Genomic DNA, 12,392 nt, shown 5'->3' on the forward strand with positions numbered 1-12,392 from the left:
ATAGCAAACTTTTCAAGTTCTGGCTGAAAAATTATACTAAAATACAAATTAAAATGCTAATTAATAAATTTATGACAAAATCCATAAAAGCAGATGTCAATTTGATAAGATGAAAACAGCTGTAAAATTGAAAACAATTCACCTTTTTTTTGATTTGGAGGAGGTCTCGCTTGAGAAACTATAGGGGAAAAAAAGCATAGAATAGCTGTATTAAGTTTTGAATTAGTGAAATTTCCCTATTTGTTAATGCTCTCTGCACTTCCAAGGCATATAATTCCAGTGCTTAATATTTCGGAGACAAAAAGGAGCATGGGTGTTAAATGTCTTAGATAGCTGTAAATAACATATTATTGCATGTAAATAACATATTATTAACAATAACAACAATACTGTGTTGTTGAACTAACTAAATTACCCCCAAAATTAACAATCATCCTTTCATCTATTTTACTGACGTATATCAGAATATCCTTTCTTTTGAACTACCAAATACAAGGTATTTGCTTCTTCAATGGACAGTGAGGACTCAACTATCAGTTTTGATTCTTGCATTTGGCTAAAATTATTAACAGTGGATCAATATAATAAAATATATTTTAAGATGTAGTTTCAGAACTATAAGAAGAATACAGGTAGTCCTTAACTTACAATCATTCATTTAGCAACCATTCAAAAATACACTAGCACCAAAAAAAGTAACTTATGACCAGTACTTTTACTTATGACAGCTGCAGCATCTCCACAATCATGTGATCAAAATTTGGGTCATTGGCACCAAAAAAAGTAACTTATGACCAGTACTTTTACTTATGACAGCTGCAGCATCTCCACAATCATGTGATCAAAATTTGGGTCATTGGCAATTTATTATTGTTCCAGTACCCTGATGTCATGTGATTACCATCTGTGACCTTTCCAGCTGGCTACTCTTATAAGCAAAGTCAAAGGGGCAAGCCAGATTCACTTAATGTTGTCATTCACTTAACAACTTCAGTGATTCACTAAAACAACCATGACAAAAAAAGGTCACAAGCTCAGGCACAACTCACTTAACAAATGCCTTGCTTAGCAATGGAAATTCTGGTCCTAATTGTGATGTAATTCAAGGGTTAATCTGTGTCTTCTTTTGTTTCAAAATGTTCAGAAAAGCCAATGATCAAAAGCATTGCATTAAGTGAACGTTTGAATAGTTCTCGCTGAGTAAGCAAAGGCTGCTTCAGATACATTAGGAAAGATATAATACAATCAGTTTTAAAGAGTAAATTAGTGGAACAAAATAAGTAAACAAACAGGAGTTTAGCAGCAAAATTTAAGAGGGAAAGTCCTATTATAACCAATAGGGAATAAATAAGAAAACCCTTTTTACTAGTTGTGACTTAAGAAACAGATGTGAAGACCAACTGAACTTTTCAGACAAAACTTACTAGGAAACTGTAAACAATGGATTGAAAAGACAAAATTGAAGCTTGAGATTGACAGAAACATTACCAAGAAATATATATTTACTTTGAACAAATTTAGCACCAAGGACAAATAAACTGTAATAAAAAATACTGAAGAAATGTGTTGATTGTCTGGCTGAGTCTTCATGTATTGTCTTTGATAGGCTGGGTGATTGCAAATCTACCCTTATTTTTCTAACCACATCTCATTGTTTCATTAGATAACTTTCATAGTAGTAGTAGTACAAAAGTTGATACATCTTAATTTAAGCAAAAACATTTGAGAAATTAAAGCATTGCATTCTGATTAGCAAGCTAGTAAAATAGGGGTTTGAGGAAATGATAATTAAATGAATGTACAGATTCATCAACAATTTGACATCTACCAGGAGTGAAGTATCAAAAAAGATGCCACAGATTTCAGTCCTGGCCCCTTTATTTTTGTATAGGTAAGACAAAGTTAATTACATTTATGGCTGACCCAAACTGATGATAGGTGACTCTAGAAAAGAAAAATAAAATCAAAATGACTGTAATAAACTTGAAAACTAGACTAAAAATATTGAGGATTGGGTGCTGGCCTTTCCAATACAAGGTAATGATTTAATTTGCTAAAAGGTTTGTGGATCACATCGGACTGACTTCAAATACTTTGTGGTCTACTCTATGAGACTCTATTAAAAATCATATTTTAAAATGATAGGGAATAAATAGATGAAAATACTAAAGAAATGTAAGCATTTTTTTCTAGAGAAACCCTGAGGGAAAGCACCAGGTGCTTTCTGGCACTTTATTTCTTTGTATCCTGCATTATGGAAGGGAAATCTTGATATGGACTTGTTTTTGTACTGATGAAGCTTTCAGTTAATATGTGTGAAATCGCATCTGGCAGTGTGACCTCATGTGCGGCAGTTATCCAGAAATTATCCAGATGTATTTCAGCTCTTGCTATTACTACTCTTTTCATATCATTGCTTGTCAGTTCCAAGCACATTCTTATTCTCAACAGCCCTGGTGAGATAACTATGACAGGCAGTATGACCTTTCTAAGCACTGCAAAGATAACAAAACCAGTAAAAAAATATCCCAACATTATGCTACTTCAAATACATTAGCATTCTATTCTGAAATCAGTTTTAGAAGAAAGTTTAGCAACACAAGATAAATACTTTAGAACAGATGCATAAATATTTTTAGTGATGGCTATTTAACCAGCAGTTTTTCTTTATTACTGGAAAAAAAAATCCTGCAAGTACTTTTATTTATAAAAGCTGAAATATTTTGTTTTTTGTTTTTAATTGGAGCTGTGCCATTAAGACATTATAGAATTACTTTTTAATAATCAATTAAAGGCATATTCCCCTCAAGTGTCTATAAACCTGAAACCAGATACTCATTATTCAGCCTTTGAAGTACTTATATGATATTCATTATTAAAGTATATAATATATAATATATAATATACATCAAGCACTATCTTCTGAAATGTATCACAAGAAATGAAATACAGTGGGATCATATAAATATTACCACTACTGAAAGATGACTACGTTTTTTTCAGAATATGATCACATCATACTTTTTCCTAGGTTAACATAGTTCTTCTCAAAATCCTGGTTACTGTAGATTAACAAACAGTAATGTGATATGGTAGAGATCCCTAGTATTTTGCATACCTTCCAAAGATTACTGTACATAGGAAATAAATGATTCTTAAAGTACCTGAAATTTACAGAATACATATATTCCTGTAATTATTATATCATATTATTACATATACAAGCAAATGTAGATGTGTTAATTTTATTTTTATGGGAGAAAATCATAATTTAAAAGTTAAAGTTCAATAGTTTCCACAGCAAGTCAGAGTGAATTTGAAGATGGGTTTACAGTTCTGACATAGTGTTTTTTTTTTTTTTTTTAGTTTATCTTTCATACTATGATAAGATAAATCCACTGCTTTTACCTGGCCTTGCCACAGGCTGTGCTGCTGGGGTCTGAGTCTTTCGTGCTGAAGCTCCTTCCTATATAGAAACATTATATACATTAACAAAATTACTTGACAAGAGCATAATATTAAAACAATTTATTTAAAAGATCAAGATATTTTTTTTCAGCAACCCATTTATTAAATCTATTTTGAAAACCAGAAATAAATTGCTTTGGTTTGGTAGAAGAGTTAGCTAAAGAAATTCAAAAACAGTGAAGACGATGAATGAAATACTGTACAATACTACTCTTTTTAACTAGAGATGGATAATATCCACATCAGTCTATGAAATTTGGTGAGAAATTTGGTGAGAAAGTGCTCTTTCATTAAATTACACAGTAATTATTTTCTTCTTACTTATGTTATGCCAAGTGGTCCAAAGCATATGGGATTACGTGGCCACTTGAAGAATGCATTATAGTGTCAAAGTCAATAAACAGAAGAAAACATACAAATCTAAACTGCTTCAGAAAATCACTTACATTTACAAAGAATGGTATAATTCACTGGATTTTTTTTTCTAAAAATGTCAAGTCACTGATAGAATGGTGACACACTTTCCCCTCCTCCAATTTACCCCCCACAACTAAGAGCAGGAAATCCCATTGTTCAAGCTTAAGTCTGTGGTTCACAATGTCTCTTTCCCATAAAACAGCATTAAAAAAAGGGAAAAATGAGGTACTTAGTAGCTGTGACAACCTTGAAGGAGATTTACAGAGATAACTAGATTAGCCTGTTAGGTATTTCCATGGTTTAAATTGTGTCAAAAGCTATGAAGACAAGCGAAAGCAACAAAAACTAATGTCATATTCCAAATTTGAAGAAAAGCTCCTAATGTTATTTCTCACATTCCCCTAAATTTCTTTGAACAGTGATTACAATATGTTTTATTATTTGCATAGATTATGTAGTGATGTAGTTTCAGATAGACTGTTTGAAAACATGCATGCATGCATATTTATTAAGCATTATGAAATGCTTTAGCAGTTGTCAATGTGTTCCATTTCCTGTCATTTCAACCAGCTGCAAATTTCTTATTTGTGCATGGCAAATACAGACAGGAATTCTATCTGCCTGCCTGCCTGCCTGTCTAATTTGTATGTCTGTCTAACTTGTAATCTCCAAGGTATTTATCTTCAAAAAATTTGCAAACACAAACTGGTTATTCCCCAAACACCTTCTGGAAAGGTTCCTTTTTAAACAATTTCCACAACATCTTCCAAGTGTACGCCAGCCTAACACAATAAGGAGGCTATCCATAAAATAGAGGCAACACCAAAAGCAGAGCAGGGATTATGACACATGTGTTATATGGTTATGGAGGTTCTCACACATCCATAACCAGGTACTGCATTTTGCACAAAGCAATTTCCAAGTGATTTGCAAATATTGTTACATACTGAATGCATTGCAGCAATCTTCAGTAGTCATGCAGTAATATAAAGAGCTACTATTGCCAGGCCCAGGAGGCACTTGCTTGCTCCAAGTAGGGCTGTTACAGATACACCAAATAATACTGGATAAAGGCTTCCTCAACTACAACTACCACTTTCCCATACAGTTGCTGTATGTGTATGAGTATCAGCAGCATGATGTAGAGGAATGTTAAAATAAATCTGGCAAAAGTCATTAAAGAAAATAAAAGATAACTCATAACTCCTGGCAAAAAGGGAGGTATGAGAAAGAAATGCAAAATAACCCTTCCTTGATTCTGTTTAGTGTAAGAGGAGGCAGTGGGGAAACTGCCCTTGTACTAAGTAACAATAAAGTAGCATTCCTATAAGTAGGAATGCAGTATCTGTTTCCTGTTCTAGCCTATTTTAAAGGATTGATCCTGCTAATGCCCTCTCCAATCTCTCCCAGTGGTTTCATGTTATATATTGCAAAGTAGGTAGAAGGACCAATCCCTGGGGCATGTGTCACAAAGAGGATCCACCAGCATAACTTCTATTTCACCCCCACCCCATGAATTGCTCAGGGAAGGAACAAAATCATCATGAAACAATCAATACTTCAATCCCCAAGTCTTGCAGAAGGTCCAAAAGATTACTATGGTCTATAGCAGGGGTCACTAATCTTTTGGACCTCAGGGATCACTAAACTCATAATTTTAGATCCCAGGGACCACTAACTGGTTCTGTGGGTGTGGCCTAATTTGTGGGTGTGGCTTGGTGGTCATGTGACTGGCTGGACATAGCTTGTATGTAAATATTATATATATATATATATATGTATATGTATATGTATATGTATATGTATATGTATATGATGTATATGTATATATATGTATATATGTATATATATATATATATATATATATGTATATGTATATGTATATGTATATGTATATGTATATGATGTATATGTATATATATGTATATATGTATATATGTATAGATAGATAGATAGATAGGGAGGGAGAGAAACTTTTACCCAAAATCAGGCAAAGCAGGCAGGCAGATTGAGTTGCTCCCAGAATCACAGATTCATTCAGAAAGCTATCTATTTGCCATCAGCTAGCTCAGTCTGTCACATAAAATTTGCTTGCAAGCAAACTCACAAAATTAACTCACAACACAACATGCATGTAAATATTGAATTTTTTATTTTAAAAAAGAGCAACTTTTACCCAAAATCAGGCAGGCAGATTGAGTTGCTCACAGAATCACAGATTCATTCAGTGATCTATCTATCTGCCATTGGCTAGCTCAGTCTCTCAAATTTGCTTGCCGTGAGTCTGCACTGAATTTGCTTGCAAGCAAACCTTCAGTCCTAAGGGAGGTTTGGCTGTACTTAAAAGCAGAGCCGAAGATCTAAAGACTAGCTTGAAAGCAAGAAATCCAGCCATTTCCTGCTTCCTGGCTAATCTAAATCTCCAGGCACAGCAGAACAGATGATGGTCGGAAAAAGGAAAAATAGAAGTTTAGCAGGCAAGTTTACCGAGTAAGGAGTGAATGGGTGGGGAGGGTTCCCACGGGCCATGTGGGCAGTGCAGCGCAGCCTGGATTAATTGCTTTTGGGGGGGGTGCTCTGGGGGTGAGATTTCTCTGCGACCCATCAAAATTTTCTCATGGCTCACCAGTGGGCCGCGGCCCACCAGTTGGCAACTGCTGGTCTATAGTGTACCTTTGAAGTCTTCCAAGATATATAACAGAACCACAAGGAGTAAACAGCCCCATTCAGATTCTGATATAAATTCTAGCCTTAATCTGATAGCAAAGGATTTTTTTAAAAATCTAATTCTTCTACAGTGCTCCACAACTGATGCCCCACTGGATTTTCAATAGCCTTATTCCCAAACAAAAACTTGGGAGACATGGCATCTAATATGGCTAGGTCTAAGAAACAGGTACATTGCTTGAAGGAAACATAGAAAAGTTTCCTTCACGTCTATTGACATAACTTCCTTCTCTAATAAGATACTGATTATTACTGGTCCATTTCCTGAAGGATGGACATGGTTTAAACCATAGGTCTTATCCATTTCATCAGAGTCTGCAGGACAAAAGGAATCTCATTTAATAGATGCTGCCAGTTATTAATTCATTTAGAATCAAAACTCTGACAATGTTGTCTACTTGTAAAGTATATGTAAAAAGACAGCTTCACCTAAGGAAATTTGAAGCTTTATCAGTGCCCACTGGTTGATTACCATCTGACATAATTATGATGGAGAAACACTGATGCTTCTCTGGACTTATCACTACACTCTGGATCCATGATGGCGAACCTATGGCACATGTGTTGGACGTGGCACACAGAGCCATCTCTGCCAGTATGTAAGCCGTTGCCCAAGCTCAGTTCCACTGCATATGCATGTGCACCTCCTGCCAGCCAGCTGGTTGGGTATCTGCCACATCTGGGGGGGCACATGCGGGAGATGCACATGCATGCACAGGGGGGCTGAGGGGAGCATGGGGGGGTCACATGTGCATGTGGGTGGAGCGCACGCATGTGCAGGGGAATGGGGAGCACGGGGGGGGGAGGTTTCGTGCGTGCATTGCATTATGGGTGCAGGCATGTGTGCGCATGCACTTTTGACATGCAATGATGAAAAGGTTAGCCATCACTGCTCTAGACTGAATATATGCTCAATTACTTTTCATTGTCTTCCATTAGTGCTCCAGATGTCATTTGTGGCTATCTTTATAGGGTTTCTCAGAAATCAAAATGATCTGCAGAATTAGCTGTCAGAGGCAACTCAGAGGAAATTTGTGTCAAGAGCTTGAACTGATTTTTAATCCCAGAAGATAACTAGGCACTCAACAGAATTGCCCACTGGATCATTGAAAAAAAATGGCTTTGGATTTACATGTGAATCTGAGTAGATCTTAAAAGGCAGTAAAACTCATCTAGATCAATGTCCTGTACCAGTAAGACAGAGATAAATAAGTCTGACATGTCTCTACCTATATGTGCTAGATCTGAGATTACCTGGGACAAGACCATGGATGCCATGAAGGTTGTGAAACCTAATTCCAAATGATGTCCCAGGTGCATGAGGGAACTCTAATACTAGCCTGAGAACATTAGTTTAAGAAAAAGTATTACAAGGAATTTCTATTTCAGTTGCATTTAATCCAACATATCAACTGATGAATAGCAATATTTTTCAAGTTTTGTTTAAAGTCAACTTTGCCAACATAACTTTAAGAAAATAATCTGCATCAATAATAGGAAGTGCAACATGTAAGTCCTCCCAGCATTTGTGTTAGATGCATCAATTAAAAAAAATACAAATTATAGTTTTAAAATGATTTTGTATGTCTTTTAAATTTTAAATGGGAGGCACCCAGAGTTGGTTGAAAGATGGGCGGCTATATCATACAATAGATGTAACAAATATAACAAATGTAACAAACAAAAGTCTATTCCTCTTAAAAAGTGTTAAGACTTCATGATGAAGTTCAAGAAAGATTAAGATAGGCATCCAAAGTCTAATTTCACTTCCTCTCTTCTTGGTTCAGATACACAAGAAGCCACATAAATTTCAACCACACTGTTTCTTGCTGTCATTAGGGATTCAATGTCAGTTTCTGACAATGTTCACAGCAATCTAGCTCTTTCTCCATGGTACTAGTAGAGTTATGGAAGGGAGGAAGAATAGAAGCCTGAGGCTATTCTTTCAGCCAATGCTGCATGAAGTGAATGAGGTGACAACTAAGTGCTCCTAAGCTCAACAGAAGTTTATGCCAAGCAGCAAGGAAGAAGAGAGTCACAATCAGGAAAGAGCTGTCTATAGAAATAACAGGAAATTGAGCATGATGCTTTTAGTCTCCTTCAAGACCACAAAAGTAAAGCTTGTTTCTACTTCAAAACAGAATGGAAAAACTTAACAAGGAATACCAATAAAAGCTGACTGCAATTCAGCAGGAAGGAAAACCTGGAAAAGGAGGGGGGAGGAGAGTTGAAGATAAAACTAATGACTAGAAACTTAAGAGAAAGCTCTTCAACATTTTATAACACTATACTTTCTAAAAGCATAAACTATTTTATATATACATGCTGCTCAGATATATTTCTCTCAAGCTTGCCTTCCTTAAAAAGGTAAGACAAGTTTCAGATCTCAGAAACCCAATGTTCACCCAAGAAAGCATAGGGCTTCTATTTGTTTAGATCTTTATGGGACAAAGCAGTAAAACATATAAAATATATATATATATTTAAAATATTCTCAAAACTATCTCAATATACCAATATAACTAGCATGTGTAATAGTTACAATAGTTTTTTCTTATAAGGATATGGAAGCAGCTTTTGTGGCGTTCTAGTGAACATTTATTATTTTGCTCCTTTTGCTCAATTTTACGGAACATGATTAAATAACATTAATTTCCCCTTGATTCACTATTTATTTCACTCCAAAGAGGCAAAAATACACTTATATTATGTACTATGGTACAAAATAGTATTGAGAACTATAATAATCTATGTCTAACAAGCAGGGTTCAATAATTGTTCAAACTTATTGACCTATCTCAGGATATTAGCTTGGGGAGAAAGCAGGGAAGAAAAAGAATATTTCATATTTAGAAAAGCTATTATTTAGTAAGAAAGCTAGTGTATAATCCAGATTTATTTCAATATTTATTGCAAGGGGTTCATTCTTAAGTTTACATAAGCTCTACATAGGGAGAGATGATTGCAATCATATAACTATACAAATATATCATAAAGTTATAGACTATTAAATAAAAGGCCATCTAGTAGTGCATTTTGTTCTCATACAGTTTAACCAGAGGCCAGTGAAAATGTCAGAAGCAGGAGATCAGTTATACTAGTCCCTCTCCATAAGGATTGCTCGTGTCTGTCATTCTTTGTAACGTTAAATCAGGAGAAAACTTCAAGTCACAGGATCTTCCAAATATTTCCTTCATTATTAACACAACACATTATGACTCTAAAGATTTACGCACTACTTTGTATATGGAGAAAAAACCCAACTTGCTAAGTGTTTTCTAGTTACCACAGCATATTATTTACAATGCTAGGTAAGATAAAACACCAGGACATTTCATTTGCTTTCATGATTTGAGGCACTACAAATTAACAATCCTTAATTAAACTAAAATGTTTATTTGTGCAAAACTAAGATAAAAATATACATATAACAAACAATTTCAAGACAGAAACATATATATTTGAGGACTTACAAAACAACAAGGCTATTCCTTGCTAATACAAGGATTTTGCTTTTGTTTGATTTAGCACACAGGAAGGAAACCTTAATTAATGGAGGGAAGGCAGAGACTTGAAGATCTCCAAATAAAAGATTTAATTGATCCTTGATCTATTCAACTCCACAGCATGAATCTTTATAGTAAATACAGCTGTATTTGTTTGCAATGTATCAACAAATGAGACTCTGAACAATGCATTCAACTTGCTAAAAAAATATTAAAGGCAACAGTGACACTTGTGGCCATCTTTAGATTGTCACTGTGTTTATATGCTTGGAAGGGAATCTACTGTTTTATAATGAAGTCAGCATGTTCTTAAAAGAAAGCTTATACAAATCTTCTAATTATTTTGTACTATAATTAAATGATACCCAAACAACCTAGAATCCTGTTTACTTTTAAAACTCTCATAAAAGATATATTAAACTGTAAATCAGACAAAGGTTGCAACATTGATTTTAATACATATATTTTCACAACCAGATTTTGGAGCAACATACATAGATGCAAAGATCAACATGAGTCAATATTTTGCTACAGTGATGAGGTTTTAGGCAATCTAGTTCCCTCTCAGGGAACCCATAAAACCCATAGAAGCTTACATGACAACTTTGATCCAGCTCTCTCTGCCCAACCCAACTCACGGCGGGGTTGTTTATATATGGAAAAGGCCTTAGGTTCTGAATGAAAAGTGGATGTAAATCTGATGAGCTAATAGAACAATAAATATCTGCACGTAAGTATTATGTTTATATTAATTAATAAAAGATTCCAAATTGTACAATTTTATGAAAGGGTAGTACTCAACTATGAAAACTGTAACTTGCAACTGGGAAATCAATCTCTGTAAGGTCAACAAGATGCTTTCATCTTGCTCACTGGAAAAGCAAGCTATGCGTTTGATACAATTACACAGAATCCTGGTTTTTCATTTATCAGTACTGTACCTATGCAAAATGTGAAGCCCACTGCTGCTTGGCTCCTTCTGCCAGCTGGAACATCTACTAGAATAATTAGAAGTTAACTAAGAAGCAAAAGTTTTACATTGTATTTGAATGAAGATTTGTACTATGTTGCTCTCAATATGATATAATCTTCTTTGTTTTCACTATATATTTTAAGACCGATTGTTCTTGACAGGTTAGAATACTCAGCAATATTTTCATGTTCTACAGCTGCTTCCTATCTTCCTAAAACCAAGAAATACTGGGTTAAAGAAGGTCTTCTCTAGAAGGAAATCACAACTGCATGTCAGTTTCTGTTATCACAGAAAAAGAAAATGTCTTCCAGGTATATTAACATTTAAATCATATGTCTTCCATGTATATTAACATTTAAATCATACTAATTTTGTTTTTCCAGACAGAAAGGTTTCCTTTATGTCTGGAAAAACAAAATTAGTATGATTCAAAAATATGTTTTTATCACATACAGTAGCTATAATTGTAGTTTCAATAGAATTAAAGGTTGGATTTTTTTTTTTCTGGAGTGGGAGTGGGACTGAGTTCAGATCAGGACTTAAATTTATATGCTGCCCATCTCATCTTGAATGGCACAAAATTTTAATAAAATTTATGTTTCATATTTCAGAATATCTCACAAAACATTAAAAAAAATTATCCACTAACATATTTTTCTTATATTTCAGAGGTGCAAAATACTTCCCAGCAGTTCTTATTCCACAGCTTTCTTCTATAAGGTCCAATCTCAATAACTCTATAATTACTAGTCTTCCTTGGAGCAAGATCAGGTCAGCACTAACCCTATTTATATTCAGAAAAACTACAAAAACCTGGGCATTTTACAAAGTTGGTAAGTCCCTGAAGAAGCAGTGGATTGAAATGAAAATTACACCAGGTAATTTTTATAGTTCTTGGGGCAATTCCATTGCCCTTTATTCATTTTTTTTCTTTGTTTTTCTATGTTGTGTATGTGTTTGTTTATTTTAATTGTATATTCAATAAAGTTTGCTTTAATTTTTTTTAAATATTTCTTATAGTAGAAAATTAGTTGTTTTTGGGATGTGTGCCAGTCACTATTGAATCAAGTTTGATTAAAAGAGCTCTGATTCCTGTTAGCAACCGTTTTAATTTCCTGTGGTTCCTGGGGCAAAGGTTTGCCTGTTGGCTGGAGTGTATGAAAGTTATTGGATATATTTATCTGCAAATATCCATCTCATGTGGGTCGGCCCATCACCCAGCTCAAGTTGTGGTTCCGAGGATTTTAGGCAATCAATACCTTCCTTTTGTCTATCAGCAGTATCCAGTTCCTGGACATTCT

At 34.6% G+C, this 12,392-nt stretch overlaps 1 protein-coding gene across 1 annotated transcript in view; it reads right to left on the bottom strand.

Annotated features, from left to right (window-relative positions):
- Positions 1 to 12,392, bottom strand: part of CDC73 (cell division cycle 73) — a 112,135-nt gene that overhangs the window by 23,606 nt on the left and 76,137 nt on the right. The window contains exons 11-12 of the mRNA XM_026669297.2: positions 3,409 to 3,466; positions 143 to 178 (exon numbers count right to left, since the gene is read on the bottom strand). Of these exons, the coding sequence (XP_026525082.1) occupies positions 143 to 178; positions 3,409 to 3,466 (94 nt within the window). The remainder of the gene's footprint in view (positions 1 to 142; positions 179 to 3,408; positions 3,467 to 12,392) is intronic.

Source organism: Notechis scutatus, chromosome 3 (genome assembly GCF_049901735.1).
Source record: "Notechis scutatus isolate UNSWTSFEM ecotype Mainland chromosome 3, rNotScu1.2, whole genome shotgun sequence".
In the NCBI taxonomy this organism is placed as follows: Eukaryota; Metazoa; Chordata; class Lepidosauria; order Squamata; family Elapidae; genus Notechis; species Notechis scutatus.